The sequence below is a fragment of the Trachypithecus francoisi genome, unplaced genomic scaffold (assembly GCF_009764315.1).
Source record: "Trachypithecus francoisi isolate TF-2019V2 unplaced genomic scaffold, Tfra_2.0 Lachesis_group20, whole genome shotgun sequence".
Lineage (NCBI taxonomy): Eukaryota > Metazoa > Chordata > Mammalia > Primates > Cercopithecidae > Trachypithecus > Trachypithecus francoisi.
In genome coordinates, this window is record NW_022681466.1 from 59,684,048 (window position 1) to 59,704,014 (window position 19,967).

The following is a 19,967-nucleotide window of genomic DNA, read 5'->3' on the forward strand; positions in this document are numbered from 1 at the left end:
GGAATAAAACAGAGGGCAAATTTGAGAAACAAGTGAGAAAAAAGAATTGCTGTGTCTTAATAATAAATTAATGAAAAATGGAGATAGAGGATGAGAGAAAGAGAGAGATGCGAATTAAACTTACTTATATGACACACTCTTTGATCAGACTTTTGAAAAAAACAAAAGCACTGTTACTATGATTATTGGTAGCCAAATTGGTAGGGCTGCCAGGAGCCTCTGAAGTAATGTCTTCATCTGCGAATTTGCCAGTAAGTGAACATGCTAACATCATTCATTTCTCCATTCATTCATTTCATGCATTCAATATTTACTGATCACGTACTCTATGTCCAAACACTGTCTTAGACATGAGGGATCCAGCTGTGAATAAAACTGTCACAAGTTTTGCCTATGGAGAGATTACAGCCTAGGGAGGTAGAAAGATATTAAATAATTACAATTTGGGGAGTGTCACACCAGGAGCTTCGCGTAGTTTGGGAATTAGGGAAGGCTTTTCTGGCCTTTTCTCTCAGGAAACTTAAACAAATAAATAAATGGAGTTGTCAGGCCCATAGCATTTAATTTGCCTCCTTCCAGTTCTACCTAACAACAGCTTGTGTGTGTACGTGTGTGTGTCTGTGTATGTGTGAGTAATTTTCATTCCCGAAAGACTTGACAGGCCTGATAAGAAAGAGAGAAAGAATGAGAGAGAGAGACAGAGAGAGAGAGAGAGAGAGAGAAGGAGCAGGGCGGGGTGGGGGAGTGAGAGAGGGAGAGAGAGAGAGAAAGTGACACAGGAAGACAAGGAGAGACAGGTACCGACAGTAAAGTTGTTGGTGGTAGTGACAAAAGAAAGAAAGGAGGGGAAGCCAGTGCCTCTCTTTTATTCTCGTCTGAAATGGTTTTCCATTGGGTTTAATAGGAAATGCTTTTCTCCTCTGCCATCCACACAGTTTTTGTCTGTCTTCCTAGTCCCAGTTTTTGTTCTGAGGATGGGCATCCCCCCAGCCAGACAGAGCTTCTCCCTAGGAATTTTGGAAATGGGACTGAAAGAGAAAATTCAATAGCAGTCGGAGGCGGCCATTTTCACCCATGTGAATTGAGGAACAAAACCAGCCTATATTGCAGGAGAAGACGGAAGATAGCCAAGAAAGTGGCCTGAAAGTGTTCAAATCCCCAATTGCAGCTTATTTCCACCCAAGTCGCAAACACATTTCTGTCGTTCAGTTTGATGAGACATCCTGGTTTGTTTATAATAAGTGTTCCTTTTTGCTTAAGCTTGTTCAGGGTTTCTAGTGTTTGATTCTCTATTATTTGCAAACAAAGAGGTTCCATATGATAATTGTTGAAGAGGGGCATCCTGTGGTGGCAGAAAGCTGTCAGCACAACCAGGTAAAGCTTTGAGATCTACTTCTAAATCCTGTTCTACAGGCCGGGCGCGGGGGCTCAAGCCTGTAATCCCAGCACTTTGGGAGGCCGAGACGGGCGGATCACGAGGTCAGGAGATCGAGACCATACTGGCTAACACGGTGAAACCCTGTCTCTACTAACAAATACAAAAAAACTAGCCGGGCAAGGTGGTGGGCGCCTGTAGTCCCAGCTATTCAGGAGGCTGAGGCAAGAGAATGGTGTGAACCCGGGAGGCGGAGCTTGCAGTGAGCTGAGATCCGGCCACTGCACTCCAGCCTGGGCGACAGAGCGAGACTCCGTCTCAAAAAAAATAAAAAATAAATAAATCCTGTTCTACCAATCAAAGACTTCTGGGTATATGGATGCAGGTGTTTGTAAAAGTGAGCAGAATGTACACTTCTGACAGAATGCACATGGCAGTTATCATACTTAGGATCTCGGTTAAGCAGGTGGTGAAGAGCACCCTGAATGGCTATTTATGTTGCATCCTCTCCATAAGATGCCAGGTCAAGATCACAAACCCTGGATACAACAGAGCATGAGCCTGCTGAAAACTCTCTCCATGAAAAGGGCAGTGGTACCTGTTTATAATTTAGTCTTTTACCTTCCCTTTTCTGTTGAATCCTACCCCAGGTTTAGTTGGACGCATCTTCATATGTAATCTTTGACCTTGACATTATTGTGTTCAAGGACACTACCAGGCATAGGTCTTTGGGAAAGCTGTTGGCTGGTGAATGGATGACTTCCTGGAAAGTAACAAGCAGGACCACCATCGGAGGCTTCTGGTCTCCTCCAGAACTGGAAGCTGATACTGTGTGGCACATATCATAGATACAACTCTCCTCTTCTCTTCCTATGTGTGGTTCACCACCAAATTCTTTTCTTTGCCTGGCGTTATCTGACTCTAGGACAAAGCCACTCTTCCCCACCAGTGGCCCGTGTCACCTGTGGGTCTGACATGTTCCTCCTTGGCATACAGAAGCATCGAATTTCCCGGTAAAAAGAAGAGGGTGGTTGACAGAATGCTGGGAGAAGGTGAAATGAAAGACCCGGTTATCCGCATCGGTCTTGCCCCAATTCTGGCCACATTTCCCAAACAAGGCTGAGAGCCAGGGATTATTTTTGTGTGGAGTGCTAATGCCTGAGCACACTCTGCTCCTTGCCTTCTGATTCCAGGTACCGATGGTAACTGTTCCTTAGCCAAATGTTGCCCTGCGTGCTGTTGTTTGTTGTATTCACTGACCAAGAATAACATAGGCCTGACTGTCTGCTCATCTACTGCAGGGAGTACTCAGAGAGGAGGAGGTGAAAATGATGATCAGGTCACTGAGGTAGCCCTTGATGGTCTCAAGGAACAAGGTGTGCTCTTGCGGGTGCTGGGCTGGCCTCAGTGACCCTTACAGGAGAGCACTCAAGCAGGGGGTGCTGAGACCAGGCACACACTGTTCTTTCTTCATCCTAAGGGATGTCCTGGCTCTGCTTCCTTTAGGGAGATTAAGAGACGTGAATTCAGGCCAGCATCTAGTGCTGGGCATTTGGCGAGTCAAAACCAAGAGAATACTGAAAGCCAAAACGCTTGGTCTCAGAATTACCATGCAGTGATTTGTGATTTCAATGACTGAGCCTCATGCTTGGGCTCAAGTTGTTTTAGAAAGGTGTCTGTTCACACGAACACTGCGAAGCTATTCTCTCCCTAAGCACCACACTCTCAGCTTGTCAAAACATTTGAAGAAGACTAATTCATGCCTCAAAAGGAATTCTCTCTCACTCACAAAGCTGCCAGGTTTGTGAGCTTGAGGCTTTCATGTTAAAATAACTCAAGACACTAAAGGAATAGGGAACAAAAACCTCAAGTGGAAATGCCTTGGGACTTACGATGTCAGTTAGAGGGCAGAATTCACAGTTCACATGCCCACCAGGAGGATGGGATGGCAAAGTCAGATGGCTCAAGCCAGCTCTGACTGGTTCGGGTGCTTGTGAGAAGCAGTACAGGGTAGCAGTCACAAGCATGGACTTACAAACCAAAGGTGCGTGAGACCAAGCCCCAGCTTTTCCATTTACAAGGCATGGGATTTTGTGGCAGTTCCTTCAGTGCTGGGGGCTTGGTTTCTTCTTCTATGGATGGAGGACTGTAACAACGGTCCCTCCTTACAGGATTGTTGTAAGGATTAAATTAACCCATGCAGCAGGCATGTGAGCATCAGAGAGTTCCTGGGGTGCTCTATTGGGGTGTAGGGAACCTTATCAAACCCCTCTCGAAGTCAGGGAGGACTGGGAAGCAGCTGACAACACTGTCACTGCAAGTGTCCAACTAGCATGGCTGTTCCGCGGCAGGGAAATTTTCCTTCCATCACAAACAGGTCCCTGAGGTACAGAACAGAAACTCGGCAACTGACATAAACAATTTCAAACAATAATTGCAGAAGACAAATTGCTCCATTTGGGCACCAAGATTCCTCTCTGAGGCTTTCCCCACTTGTTTATGTATTCTGTGGCACACAGCCATGAGCGAATTAAGCAGACAGCGTGCACACAAGCCCGGGGCCGGTGGGAGGGGCCTCCGGGAAAAGGACCTGCCATTTGACCCGCGTTCCTTGAAAGCTATTGCTGCAGAGATGCCTGAGACAAAGGGACTCAGATTTACGCCTTCCTGTGTTCGCTTGTTCATCGAGAGAGGCCACAAGATTTAGTGCCAGGAGATCTGAGTTCAAGTGCTGCTTCACCGTACTGTATGTGTAAATTTGGGCAGGTCATTCCCCTTTCTGTACCTTAGTTTCCCATCCCTGTAAGAGGGATATCATTATACTCACCACTAGGGTAATTATAGTGGTCAAATTAAGAGCCCTTTAGCCCTAGTAAATTACCTTATGAAGATGAATGAGGTTAACGGTGGGTATCCACTAAGTAGCTGAATAAGAGTTAGGGGAATTAGAGTTTGGAAGAAAGGGTGTATTTTATGAGGCAAAGCAGTTCTTCTAAAATTAAAAGAAGAGTCTTCATTCCGTGGGGCTGTGGTTCTTGAATATAGGTTTAAGTTCTTTTGAGAGCCTAAGTTAAGCTTGTGATATATACTATTCTATTATAGCGTTTAAAGCATATATTACCTTTTCTGACTATAAAACAAGTGCATGTTCATTATAGAAAATTTGAAAAATGTATAAAAGTTTCAGGATGAAAGGCAAAATTAATAGGAATTCAAGTCTGCAGCGATAAGCAGCGCCTGCTAATACTTTGCCCTTTTTCTTCTGATTCATATGCCTGAACATGGATATAAAAAGGCACCTACCCTACAAGTTCTCAAGAATTGGGATTGTATCACATGCAACTCTGAAACCTCCTTCTTGCATTGTAAACAGTTTTGCATCTCATGATCCTTTGAAAACACCATATTTAATGCGCATGGTAAATCCCATTTTTGATGTATTTAAATATTTTCTTTTTGTTAAGCATCTCCAGTTTTCCCTCAGTTTTACTGTAGCATATATATCATTGCAAAGAGCATCCTCCAAGATAAATCTTTAACTCTCTCATATTATATATATGTTATATATCATATACAAACATATGCTTATACATATATCTAAATATAGGTCTATTAACCATTCTTTAAATGTTAGAAAATAATCCTGGCTCTACTGTTAGACACAAGGTTTTGAAACAGCAAAACATGATGCTTGAGAATACTTTCTGTCTCTGGGACGTTCTCTACTGCCAGGTTCTAATCTATGTGTTAAGAACACAATCCTTTGTGAAGGCTGCATTTCTACTAAGCCAAGGATTCCTTCGCTATCCCCTATGCCTCATTCTGTCCTCCTCTCCCAGCCAACCCTGAGTTACACTTGCTGAATTTTCCATCTCTCCTTCTCATCTCATTCTTTCAATCTTGAAGCCAGTGCAGATGGCTACCATGTTTAAAAAAAATAAAAAATAAAAAGCTTTAAGCAGACGGACTGTTAGGTTGAGAGAGGAAATGGGTTAAATGCCAGGCATCTGCCTATCTGAAAAGACCACATTCCCCTGGGCTGCCTATTTCTCTGGGGGACCATGTGGTAAATTTGATTTTGTAAGCCCTGAGATGAGAGTTCTAGGTCTGAATCTACCGGGTGACCTTGGGCCAATTTCTTAATGTCTCTGGAAACTCAGTAACCTCATGTGTACAATCAAACTTGTAATCTTACAGAATTGGTAGAAAAATATCACGAGGTCAGGAGATCGAGACCATCCTGGCTAACACGGTGAAACCCCGTCTCTACTAAAAAAATACAAAAAATTAGCGGGGCGTGGTGGTGGGTACCTGTAGTCCCAGCTACTTGGGAGGCTGAGGCAGGAGAATGGCGGGAACCCGGGAGGCGGAGCTTGCAGTGAGCCGAGATGGCGCCACTGCACTCCAGTCTGGGCAACAGAGAGAGACTCCATCTCAAACAACAACAACAACAACAACAAACCAAACATTAGCTAGGCATGGCGACGCGTGCCTGTAGTCCCAGCTACTCGGGAGGCTGAGGCAGGAGAATGGCATGAATTCGGGGGGCAGAGCTTGCAGTGCGCCGAGATCGCGCCAATGCACTCCAGCCTGGGTGACAGAGTGAGACTCAGTCTCAAATAATAATAATAATAATAATAATAATAACAATAAATAAAAATATTAATGAATATGATCTTTTTTGGTGGGGGAGAGAGTTGAATACATCAAAGAAATATGAGGTGCTATAATTTGGAAGCCTGCCCCCAGCTGTCTATCCTCAAAACTTTGTTCTCTAGAGCTCTCTCCAGCTCTCTCTCTTTGGTTTTATATTTAGACAGAACAGCATTCTCAATTATCAGAGAAGAGGATCTGGGCTCAGCCATGAGCCTTTGCTGGTCCTCATAGCATGTAGTGATCTTGCTGAGACCCAGACAAGGCTTGGCACTATCTTCAGAGGCATGAAAGGACCAGATCCAGAATAAAAACCACACCTCACGGGAGAATAAGTATAATTATTATGCCTTTTCAGTTTTTTTTTGCAAGGAAAAAAATAAGTGATGATAGATATATAAAACACTTTGCAAAATACAATATAAGTTATATAACGACAAAAATTACCTTCATAACTCTCAAGCACAATCTGGGGTAAAAAGAAATGATAGGCTGGGCACGGTGGCACACGCCTATAATATCAGCACTTTGGGAGGCTGAGGCAGGCAAATCATGAGGTCAGGAGATCGAGACCATCCTGGCCAACACGGTGAAACCCCATCTCTACTAAAAATACAAAAATTAGCCGGACATGGTGGTGCGCGCCTGTAGTCCCAGCTACTCGGGAGGCTGAGGCAGGAGAATCGCTGGAACCTGGGAGGCAGAGGTTGCAGTGAGCCGAGATAGTGCCACTGCACTCCAGCCTGGGGACAGAGTGAGACTCCATCTCAAAAAAAAAAAAAAGAAAAAAGAAAGAGAAATGATAATAACTGGGCAGCGAATCTTAAGAGAAATTCATGAGAGGCTGGTCATTGTTGATTTAGAATCAATATGATATCTTATTATAACAAATCATTTTAAAACATTGTAAATTAACATATCATAGCATATTGATATAAACATTGATATAATATATACTTTTTTTAACTTTTAAGTTTAGGGGCACATGTGCAGGATGTGCAGGTTTGTTACATAGGTAAACGTGTGTCATGGGGGTTCATTGTACAGATTATTTCATCACCGAGGTATTAAGCCTAGTACCCATTAATCCTCTCCCTCCTCCCACCCTCCACCCTCCAACAGGCTCCAGTATGTATCCTTCCCGCCTGTGGGTCCGTGTGTTCTCATGACTGAGCTCCCACTTGTAAGTGAGAACATGTGGTATCTGGTTTTCTGTTCTCGCATTAGTTTGCTAAAGATAATGGCCTCCAGCTCCATTCATGTCCCTGCAAAGAACATGATCGCGTTCTTTTTTAGGGCTGCATAGTGTGAATTAAAATATAATTAATATTCATGTGTGGATAAAATAGCTACCATTTATCGAGTACATCAGCACATCCCTGCACTATGTTAAGCACTTTTTATATACTTTTCCACTAAAACCTCCAAAATTTCCAATGAAGGAGGCATTCTTGTTTCCACATTTACACATAGAAAAGTAGAAGGTTGAGAGCTTGAAGGCATGCACTCGAGTTCATATCATACGACCAATAAGGATGGAGGCCAGGATTTGAAACCAAGTCAGCCAGATGGCATACCTATACGACATATATACGTTAAGATTTTCCAACAAAAATTAATAGCAGAGTTGTGGGTTTTCAGTCCCTTAGTTGAGAAGCAAGTTTAATTTGTTGTAGTTTGTTGCCGTTTGAGTTGTGAGCATGATCCAGGATTAATGAGAATTTGAGAACAACTTAAACCTCTCAGGGACTCAGCCAACTCCTGATTGAGCTGCTACGCAAATGTGGTATCCTTAACCCACTCCCCATCACTCCATATCTTAAAAAACAAATAATACTCGGTATAGGAGATACTGGATAATCATAATCAAGAATATAAGAAAGAACATAAGAAAATTTAAAAATTACTCCTAATCTCACCACCCAGAGCTAATCATTTTGGGAACGGGTCCTTCCAGGCTTTTTTTCCATGAGTGTGCTTTAGCACCTTTGGTATATTTTAATTCGCAACTTGTTGGGATTAAAGTTTTTTAACTTTTAAAAGAAATTTCTTTTTTTACTGTCTTATGGTCTTCTTTCTGTGTGTGCATGTGTGTATGTGCAGGGGGTGGGTGCTAAGTCTAAAATTGTATTCTATATCAAGTAAGAGGATTAAAATATGTAATCAAATATTATTTAGTGTTCACATCCTCTAAATCTTCACTTAAATCTTTGCCTACTTTATTAAAGACTTACAGATATGCTTTTTTCCCCCCACCGCTATTAGGATGTCAAGTTCTTCTTATGTTTTAGGCATATTTAAAAATTACGTAGACACAAATACCGTTTTATTTTAAAAGATGCAAATGGCAAAGGAAAGATAAGGTCTTGCTGTCTGTATCTGTGGATACCATAATCAACAGTTCTACTTATATCTTTGAAACTTTTCTTTTCTGTGTACTTATATATAAATACTATTTATTTATTTATTTTTTTGAGACGGCGACTTGCTCTGTCACCCAGGCTGGAGTGCAGTGGTGTGATCTCGGCTCACTGCAACCTCCACCTCCTGGGTTCAAGTAATTCTCCTGCCTCAGCCTTCCGAGTAGCTGGGACTACAGGCTGGCACCACCAATGCCGGGCTAATTTTTTGTATTTTTAGTAGAGACGGGGTTTCACCGTGTTAGCCAGGATGGTCTCAATCCCCTGACCTCGTGATCCGCCTGCCTTGGCCTCCCAAAGTGTTGGGATTACAGGTGTGAGCCATCACGCCCAGCCAATACTTTTTAAAAAACATAAACGAAAATATGTTGCCAGATTGTTTGATAAACTGAATTTTAAAAAATTAAGTATATGTTTTGGAGATCTTTTCACATCAGTTCATAAAGAATTTTATCATTTATTTTTGCTTTGCATTGTGTTTTATTGTATTCTATGCTGTGAATATATTGTAATTTAATGAATCATTCCCTTACAGATGATGTTTATGCTGTTTCCGTCTTTTTTGGGTTAGGCATTATAAACTGTAATAAAATTGTATCTGTTAAGACTTTACAGTATAGATCGCTCACCAACATGATAGGTGTATCTATGTCTTCATGCTTATTCAATGCTCAATATTATAAACATTTTAAAATTTTGTTAATTTGAAGTTTCTAAAAAATAGTAGTCCAGGCGCGGTGACTGATGCCTGTAATCCCAGCACTTTGGGAGGCTGAGGCCAGCAGATCATGAGGTCAGGAGATCGAGACCATCTGGCTAACACGGTGACTCTGTCTCTACTAAAAACACAAAAAATTAGCCGGGCATGGTGGCGGGCGCCGGTAGTCCCAGCTACTTGGGAGGTTGAGGCAGGAGAATGGTGTGAACCTGGGAAGCAGAGCTTGCAGTGAGCCCAGATCGCACCACTGCACTCCAACCTGGGCAATAGAGTGAGACTCCATCTCAAAAAAAAAAAAAAAAAAAAAATAGTATCTTGATCTTTCACTTTGCATTTTCTTGAATGCTAGTGAGTTGAGTATATTTCATGTGCTGACTGATTATTTTTCCCCTTGAATTGTCGTTGCCTTAAGTTGTTTGCTTTAAATCTTATTGTTCATGTAAGTCCTTTCAATAACTTTGTCTCATGTATATTTTCAAGTATTTTTTTTCAATTTACAGTTTGACTTAAAATTTATTTTGATATTTTACTGTGGAGTTTTAAAATGTTTAAGTGACCAAATATGTCCATTTTTATTTCTAACCTGGCCGTGGCCACAAGTTTGGGAAGGCTTGTCCTGCTCTGAGATGATAAGATTATTCTCCTCTCTTTTCTTCAAATATTTTACAGGTTTCCTTAGCTTTTTAATCCTATACGGAGTTTATTTTAAGGTATATTATAAAATATCTCAAAGTATTTATTTCCAAAGAAATAGTCAATTTTCTCAACAAATCCATTACATACTTTGTTGTAGATTTGAACAGTCACTGTTATCAGAGGTTAAATTTATGCATATATCCATAAATGTATCATACACATAATTCTGATCCACTGATAATAATTGTTTTACTTCTGGTATTAACTGTTAGATATTTCTTTTATAACTATGTTTGATGTCTTAGAGCAAATCTCTTCTTGCTGTTGCCTTTCAAAAATTTCTTATTTTTTTTTCTCAAATAAACTGAGGTTTAAAAAGTCAAGTTTTATTAAAACCCCTGGGACTTTGTAGGAATGGCATGTGTAATTTATAGGTTAAGTACTAGAAACAACTAGCTTGATAAATCACTATTTAGGAAATCAAGGACGATAGCAGTAATTGGGTATATGCCTGGAGTTGTAGCCCAGAAAGAGGCATATGAAATCTACTGGGTCGAGTACGTGTGTATGGTTATGGGGTGGGGCGGGGAAAGAAAGAAAGGAGCTGTAGGTTATAATAAAGATAATCTTCATGGGACAGTGGAACAAACATGTTTATACCTGGCCTCCAGGTTGTCTAACATCTTTGAGCCTCAGCTTCTTCATCTCTAAGATAGGAATAATCACATTTTTGTAAGGATTAAATGAGATGATAAACACGTCCACAGATAATAGGTTCAGTAACTCCTAGTCCTCTTCTCTTCCCTTTTGATGAGGCGTGAGTCATATTTGGTAACAGGTGGTCCCTAAATAGCAGACCACATGGAAGTTTCCAAAGCCATTAGGCAACTGTTACTCATTTTCCTTTTCAATCTCTACTAGAAAGGTACGAAAGGCTCATCAGATACCAGCCAACAGTGGGTAAGTACCCAAGGTTACTCTGAGTTAGTTGTACAGTAGGGACAAGCATTCATCGCCAAATAGAAATAGGCCTAAAGTCAAGTTTGTTACATTGTAAGTGCTCCAAAAACACTAGCCATCATTACAGCTTATAAATATTCAGATCCATTATTCCCACACTTAGGCATTTACTCTAAATAATGAGTAGCCTCCAAAACAATCCAAAGGAAGGAAAATATTTTCTTTCTTTAGATGAAGGATTTCACAGTAGTGTTATGCATACAGATTTTCATAGTCATGTTATTTATAATATAAAGATTATAACTGGCTTAATTTTCCAATACAAGTGGAGAAGGTTTATATTACTATACTATATAGTATAGTAAATTACTATATACTCACTTGGGGGAATATTATACAGTCTTTAAAGCAAAAATTATGCTGCTATGTAGCCGCTTGAAAAATATTTATGCTATTACACTAACTGATAAAAAGGCTGAGTATAAACTTATGTGTATACTCTGATTATCATGTTGTAAAAATCTTTATGTACCTGGACAAGGATGGAAAGAGAACACAAATGATAAAAATAAATGTATTGAGGAGAACAACTGAACTATCATTCAATGAATGTTGAACAGCATTTTCTGGATTTAACTTTTTCGGAATCATTTTTTAGAAGCTCCAGACAGAGCAATAAGTCTCAAATAAATAACAAAAAGTTCCTTGTGGAACTTTACCTAGGACTGAAAAACCAGCCCAACCAGGCAGGAGGAAACAAGATTGGCTTCCTAAAGAGGGTGTTTCCAGAAATACAAAAGGCAGAATAGTTTATGGGGTATTTTTCCAGTCATTTCACATCATCTGTGAAATGGGGATATTGCCTGGGGTTACTTGACCATATTTTATGAGAATGAACTGATTGATTGATGCTTTTGTACCACTTAAGAGGCCAAGGGGAAGGAGATACAGGTTGAGGATACTCAATGCAGTAGTTCAAACTGAGGTGTCAGAAGGATTGCTGATAAAGAGATATACTAAGTATTTGAGGGTCTGTGTATCCATTAATCATTGCTGCACAAACTAAGTGAGAGCTAGGAGAACCCAATACATACATTTTACAATATTACAGTGGCTTAATTCACTTTGAATTCAACTTCTTCTCTAGTGATCTAAGGTAGCTGAACACAGCAAACATCAATCAGTCAGAGGAATTGTACTCATAAGAGAAGTACTCCACCAGTGAAACGAAAGAACAGATCTTCCCTCACCAGCAGGAGAAAAGAAAGACATTATTCTCCCTTCATTAGTTCCAGAGAACCTTTTGCTATGCTCTGGAAAAATAAAAGTCACAAAACAGTTTTATTTATTCTAAATTTCTGGGGATAAATGATACATTTTATTTTAACAAAAATTGGACACCTCTTTCTGTTTTATCTAAGAATAATGATCCAAAACTCATTAAGTAAAGCTTGACTTACTAGTTATTCTGAAACATATCAGCATTATCTGCCTAATAAAATAGAAATTCAAAGTGCTAAAATCATAAGGCTGCAAAACTGTTATTGGGCTAATGGTGGTTGTTGTTATTAATCTTATTTGTGTTTATCGAAAACTTTTAACTACTCCACACACAAGTGAGAACTCTCATGCAACTCACATGCCACCAGATCCAGTAGTAATCCATTTCCACATAGTGAATAAAGGTTCACTAATTTCTTTCTTTTCAGAAAGAAACTCTTAATAATTCTACAAAGATCTTTCCCTCATAGAGGTATGAGGACATGAAGACCATGAGTCATCTTACCAATATGGAAACAGAGGCCCAGAGAGCTCTGGGAATATAAACATGTTCCCAAGATCACAGAGTCCCAGATGAGCTCCCACTGTGACTCGGCCCACAGGATAGAAGGAATGGAACCAGGAAAGCAGAGACCTGTGAAATGCACCTGCTAGCTCCTCCCCCTTGATCTGGACAGAGATGTGGGATACCCGTTCACCATTCGTTAGATGCTCTGGAAGCCTTGCTAATTAGATGAAAATAAAGGAAACGAAAAACAGTCTGTTCCAACATCTCCTATTCAGGTTTGGCTTTTTTGAAGCATGTAAAATTCTAACCCTGGGTGGAGCATTTTGCTTCTGCCCTGCACTTCTGTTATTCTTCAATTTAATCCAATTAGAGTAGAGCACATTCAATCTGGTTCAAGTCAACTTGACACAATCTTGCTAACTGTTTCTGTCGTATGCTGTAGCAGATAAAAGACAAATGCCACTCTTCCTGGTCTTAAATAATTTATATGTTTTTTAAAAAAGTACCTTGAGTACACAGAATTGAACTAATCACAATCCTTGGTTCATGACACACTGTCACACCATCGTCTTTGAGCCTTTGTTTAATTAATTTGCTTAACAACACAGGGACACAACTACTGACTAACCTAAGAACAATAGGGATAACCTGGTTCTTACCTTTGGGCTACACCCCTACCTCCTCATTTGGCATCTTCCACTGTGCTATGACTTTTGACTGTTGTATTTATATTCACTCCTCTCCTTTTTGTTCTAGTTTCAGTACACACAAACACACGCCTAACAGTAAACCTATATTGTTTGCTTTTAATGTTTTTGAATAGACTTTGGAGGAAGAATAAAAGATATTTATTCAACGTATATTTAGTGGGTACCTTCTCTGTGCCCAGCAGTGTTAGGTGCTAGAGAATAAAAAATAAAAAACAAACACAAACAAGTAATAATTTCTGCCGTTATGGACAATAATTTCTGCCTTATTATTAAAATAATAAGAACATAAGCAAGTAAACAGTTTAGTCTGTCCAATGGTGATAAGAGCTATGAATAAAACTAGGGCAGTGAAGGTGGGGGGTTGTGGTTCTTGCTATAGTGATTAAGATGGTGAGGGAAGGGCATGAGGGCTGTGAGTGAATTGAATACAGCTGGACTTGAGGAGACAGGAGTGGTCTCAAGCAGGTGGCTTGAGCCAGACCCCAAATGTTCCTTTAACTTTTAAATTCCATGTAGAAATTAAAATATGTTCATTTTTAAAGGTGCATTAAATTGTATTCTCATACGTAATGCTTTGATCAAGCATTTACAAAAATATTTAGGGCCATTCCCTTGGAAAAGTCTTGAGTCTTACGGCTAAAAGCAACTTGAAATATGAACCAGTCAAAACCCTCCATTTTGTAGAAGGTAAAAATGAGATCTAAAAAGGTGAATTAAATTATATATACGTACAGAAATATTACAGATCATGGGAAAGGCACTCTTGTAGGTTAAATTATTTGTTCTAAACGAGAAAACTAATTGCTGATGAAGGTAGATAGTCTGGGCTTCTCTCAAGTTCATGGTGAAAATGTCTTCAATAGTGTCCATAATGCTAAAAATCTCGGGGGCCGACCTCTTAGGCTAACCTCAAGTCCTGAGAGAGAAAATTCAGTGCCAGAGGTATTGAGGATTTAGCTTAAAGTAGGAATCTGTCATCATTTTAGGTTGTCTGAAGGATGGAGAACAGAGAAATGACAGAGAGAGATGACTGCAGGGTCCTGCTAAGATGTCCCTTGCCCTCTCTGAAAGGATGAGCTACCAACACAGGCACCGGAGGCCTGATCCTGGGTCTGTTGGAGTAGAAGAACATAGTGGAGTGGGTCGCACTACCTGAGTTCAGCCACAGCCTCCTGAGTGCCTGCTTTGCATGTTCCTTGCCTTCTTTTAACTACAGTTACAACCCCTGGATACTCTGCTGCCTGAGCACTGGCCTGCTTGCTGAGCTTATCTTCCTCCTTCCCAGACCACCAGAGAGAGGTGAAGCTCCCACGTTCTTCCTCACCCATAAGCTGGCTGTACTCCGGAGGACCTAGGGTTCCTTCTCGTGGTACCCCCTCCCCACCTGGAGTTTTCTCCTTTCATGCCTAAAACACAAGTTTCGCATTTTGAGGAGTCCTGGGAATCCAGAGAATCTCAAGAGCTTGATAGGATATTGGATGGGGTAGCAGAAAGTGTTTATCAAAGACCACTCAGACTGTAGGTAGGGTTGCCAAAAAGAATACAGAGGGCCCAGTGAAATTTGGATTTCAGAGAAAAGTATGTCCCAAGTACTGCTATATAGTAAAAATTAATCATTATTGCTTGGAAATTCACACTGAACTGGGCATTCTGTATTTTTATTTGCTAAACTGAACAAGTTTATATTTGTGGGAGTGGGGTCAAGGTCATGGCAGTTGCCAGACTTTGCCTCTGTTTGGGCGGTTTAAGATGGGGAAGTGGGAAAGAGAGGGAGAGAGAAGCAAAAGAAATGCAACGATTCTTTAGAAGCAACGTCCATTCACAGACCTCTCTCTCCACTTTCAATCCTTTGTGTCTGAGGGCTGTGTGTGTCTGTGTGTGGCACACATACGTACCTCCCTGTGTGTTTTGTAGGACACGAAGATTGATATGGAGGAGAACTGCTGATAGTGACACTGATTAGATATTGAATAAACAACATGAGAAGATTAAAAACTGGAAAAATGCAGTTAGTTTAAAATCAGCACAAATGACTCCATTCATGTAAACTGCCTCTCCTTCATGCACAATTGCCACACAGCGCAGTCACAGTTATACTTGTTCCCAGCCAATTTTTACATGTTTTCAGAGAACGATAAAATGTTACCCAAGGGGTCTAAGGCATCGCGTAATCTAACCTCAGCATTTACCGATTAAATAACTGAGACTCAGAGAAAGTGACCAACTGGGGGTCCAACTGCACTTCAATATTAATAATAGAAAAATGTTTTGTGGGAGCCTTCTGAGGGCTGGGCATTTTTGAAGTTCTCTACTTCACATTTAATTCTCACAATGACCCTATAGTCATCCTCATTATTCAGGGGAGGCAAGTTGAGTCACAGAGAATTATGTAATTTACCTAACGTTCAGGATCATGTGGCTAATAAGTAGAGACGACTATTAAAAACCCAGCTAGTCTGGCCCCCGAGACCCACCCACTCAACCAGGACACCCTTTGGCTTCTCGAATGAGTTTATGTCACTAAACATGTTCATACATGTAAACTTTCAGAGCTTACTGCTGCTGTAGCATAATTTCGTCCTTAATCACGGGGTCACTCAAATACAGCTTATAGAAAGTTGGTCGGCCACGGTTGACATGGATGATGATTTGAGAGTAAAAGCAGTTATCTCCTCACTTATAAACAAACCCTGTCACAGCGAGTCTCTTGCTGTAATCACAGAACAATTCTGTTGCATTTATTTTTTTGAAATATGTCTAACGGAATACATAATACCACGATCTACTATCAGAGCAAATATTCACAGTGAGATAGAAACGGTTTTATGAGTTTACAGTTTGAATTGTTTTTGAAAGAGGAGGAGGAGAAGAAGATGATGAAGGAGAAGGGAAAACAGCAAAAGAGAGAGAGAAATCAAAATAGAGTCAAGGCCCTTTTTCATTGCTGGTGACAAAATAAAAGGCGTTGTCTTAAGGAAAGACCTTCTCGTTAGCCTGCCTCCACCTCAGTGCTGGCACAGCAGTAGGAGTAATTACCTCCGGAAAGAATAACCACCATTCAAACATGACATTTTCTAAGTTTTACATTCCACTTGTTTTTTTTTTTTTTTCTCCTGTCTGTCAAGAGACTATCAATGCTTGCATCTCAGATTCCAGATTCCCTGTTTATCAACCACGGGAGGATTAAGGATGCCCGCTTCCGCTTTGATATCATGTTTTCCTGAAGCTACCTTTCCTTATGACACAAAGGCCTGCACAACTTTAAAAAAAAGTGAGGCTGCAATTCTCTGAAGCTCCAGGATCAGGGTCTTCGGGGTCTACTTAGGAGACACCAGGACTCCACAAATCCACTGAGATGGAAGTTGGGAGCACTGCAAAAATTGTCTTCCCTCTCCACTGCCCTTTAGCTGAAGGAGGGATTGATGAGCATTTTGCAAGTCTACTATCCAGTATATCACCAAATCCTGTTAGAGACAAACCAGCACCACCAGACCCTCCACATTTAAACTGGCCAGGAAGCATTTGATATGAATGCAGCTTCATACAAAACAAATCTACATCCTCTCTTCTTCAGAAAGGTGGCAGTGTTGCCTTACGGTTTTGACCAAATACAAAGCCGTGGTGAGGTCTCTAGCTAATTAACAAATCAACTGCCTCACCTCACCATGAAAAGGAAAGGAAGGACTGAATCCACTGCCGACCCCGGTGGCTGGCAGACTCATCCCAGAGCTTCAGGGACAGTGAGGCTCCTGACCGCCTAAGCTCTTGAAATTTCAACTTGCGTCAACAGTGAAGATCCTAAGAAAATCTCCAGCTGACCCCACAGGCATCTAAAATCCGAGGGCATCTAAGAAAGTCAGAGATGAACCTTACCTCCCAGCATCTACATTTTTCCTTTTTGAACCATCCATCCCAAGTGAAATAATTGAGTTCGCCCCATGTAGAAGGGCTAAGGAAAACTTAGCTTAGCAAACGATGCCAGCTTCTTTCTGACACCTGTTATGTCTAATGCTCACATCGGAGTTCTCATAAAAGTAATCAATCTAAGTAGAAGTCCTACAGTATTGAATGTGTTGTTAACCAGTTTTCTAAAATCAACATTATACACAGAGCTACTGAAAAATAACTTCAGAAGTCAAGTGTTGCTTTGTCCAAACACGGAGACCCACACAGACACCTTCCATGGGCGCGTGTACAAGCTCTTTTGGAGAAGCGGTCAGAGCTCCCGTCTCTCCCTTCCACTCACCTCCACTCAGCGTCCTTTGAGAAGTTTCTCCATGTGCCACTAACACAGAAATTTTGGGGGAAATTCTCTATTTATAAATATCAGATGGTTTGGGAAAAAATATTTGTGGCACTGGGCTTTCTTTTTTTTTTTCTACAGTGATGTCATTTTAAATACTTGGTGTGCTCCAAATTTGCTATTTTTACTTCCCCCAAGTGACTTTTTTTGGGAAATACATTTGTTTGGATTAGCTACATTTTAAGTGATCCCTGTACCTAACACAACATCAGGTTCATCTTCTCAGCGACTATAACTGATACTACGCAACTTCCAAACTTGAAATCCCTTATTTGTTCATTTCCAAAGTTGCTCCCTCCAAATGTACCCCTTCAAAATTTCTAGTCATAGATGCAGAGAAAATAAGATAAAATAAAATAAAAGGATTGGCCTTTTCACAGATGAACAACCACACTCAACCACCCAAAGCACTTACAACGGAAGACACGAAAGGCCCCCAAAGTCAAATAAAATTCTTCGCTTCCACAATGTGCTTTTGGGGAACAAAGTTGCGGGAGACCTGGCAGGCTTTGAAACATTTATTGGAAAGCAGTTCTAGAGTTGAGAATTGCAGAAGAGGAAAGTTTAAGAAGGAATGCTAAATGCCTTCGCCCTACCTGATCTGAACTTGCTCCTAATCAGCAAGGAATGCTCAGACCCCAGGAGTGTCATGTTGAGTCTCAGCAAGCCGCTGGTCCCTTGGCCAGGCGCCCCCTGTTCTCCACCAGCAACAGGCTCCCGGGAGCCCAGCTGACCGCAGCTAACAACCCAGAATTCATCCAACTCTCCGTGAGCTCCCCTGGGTAGGAGTACAGTGGCAGCCAGTGTCCCCAGAAAACTGGCGCCTCCCCCCTCGCAGTGCGGGGCTAATTAACTCTTAGCCGGCGGGACCCTCCTCCTCCTCGGAGGTTGGCCAGGAGCAGCGGCATCCCAGGCGTTCCTGGCTGATGTCATAGGCTGCCGGCGATTGCGGAGAATCGCCACCACGCCTTTATGAAGGTCCCAACTTTGCCATCTGATACTCTTTACTACTGACAGGCGCTCAGCCAATCAGGAGCGGCGAGCGGGGCCTGGGGACCTGGAGCCGCCGGAGCCGTCTCGGGAGCCGGCTCTTAACTCTTTGCAGCGGGCCCAGCAGCCGCCGAGGCGCACAGGGCGGGAGCAAGGCCGGGGGTCGGGAATCTGGGAGAAGGGCGCGAGCTAAGGAGCGATGCCCAGAGAAAAGACGGAAGGGCTGCGACGCCGCGGGGCTTGCAGGTGGTGCGCGGGGCTGCGGCGGCCGCTGGGAGCTCCGAGGGCCTGGGGATGGGCGTGCGCAGCCGGGGCTTTCCCGGCCGGGCTTCTGCCTGCGAAAGGGAAGCGGCCGGGATCTCCCGCCAGCCGGCTTCAAAGGCTGCGCGAAAGGGCGTGCGCGCCCGCGGGACGGCTCGCGCCTGGCAATTTGGAAATAAGCTGGACCGCTGAGAAGAAAAGCTTCCGACGGACCGGAGCCCACGCATTCTCCTGGGTTGCAGGGGGCTCAGGGTACTGGCAGAGACGATTCTGTATCTCGCAGCTCCAATACGGGACTGAGATGCATTTCCACGGGGAAAATGGAAAGACTTTCATTTTTCTAGGATATGCTTTTTTGGGAGACAAATGTGACTCGGTGCATCTGGAGATCCAGCTGCGACACAGCGCTCACACCTCACAACCCCGAGGGAATGGGAAAAGATACCTGAGTCGGAGCGAAAAACTTACCGGGCTCTAAACAGGGAGGGGCTCTGGAGCAGGGGGCAAGTCAGACCTCGGGTTAGGCTTAGCTTGGGGACGGCTCAAAAACTCTGCCTACGAAAGAGTCTGTCCTTAGGGGAAAATCCATTCCGTAACGACCCAGAGTTATTTGTGCATCTGGCCGAGGTGTTATAGGCACACGGATCAATGAAATAAAACCAAGACCCATCTCTCAAGAAGCTGGTTTAATAGTTGGTGGCTCAGAACATAAAACCCACTCTATATACGTATATAATTGGGGTTTATTTGCACCTTCATATGCACGTGGGCCCCGGGTGTCATCTATTACACACAAGCCTGCCTATGTCTCTGAGTCCTTAAAAAAATCAGTCGGTGACAGATGGAGACCCGAGGTGACAATAGCTCATGGGGACAACCTCTAATGTCCCGAGTTCCGGCCTCTGCCCCATGCCCTGTTGCTGAAAACACATTAGAGGGGTTAACCCTTGAGCTTACTCTCTGGATCTGAGTGGGTCGCTTTTGTAAATAAGGTCTTCAGGGATAGACACGTTCTTGCTGATGTGTCAGAGAGGAGGAAGAACAATCCGTCCATGTTCTCTTTGGGGATGTAGTCCTGGCCTGGGCGCCTGACTCTAGGCTGATTTGGGGTGCGGGAGCATCTCAGCGGTTATGTAACGTCATTTTCCCATT

At 42.2% G+C, this 19,967-nt stretch overlaps 1 protein-coding gene across 2 annotated transcripts in view; it reads right to left on the bottom strand.

Annotated features, from left to right (window-relative positions):
* Positions 1 to 18,509, bottom strand: part of MYOCD (myocardin) — a 101,029-nt gene extending 82,520 nt beyond the window's left edge. For both annotated transcript variants that reach the window (XM_033184513.1, XM_033184514.1), the window contains exon 1: positions 18,161 to 18,509. In XM_033184513.1, coding sequence (XP_033040404.1) covers positions 18,161 to 18,215 — 55 coding nt within the window. In that variant the 5' untranslated portion in view covers positions 18,216 to 18,509. The remainder of the gene's footprint in view (positions 1 to 18,160) is intronic.
* Positions 18,510 to 19,967: the final 1,458 nt, after the last annotated feature.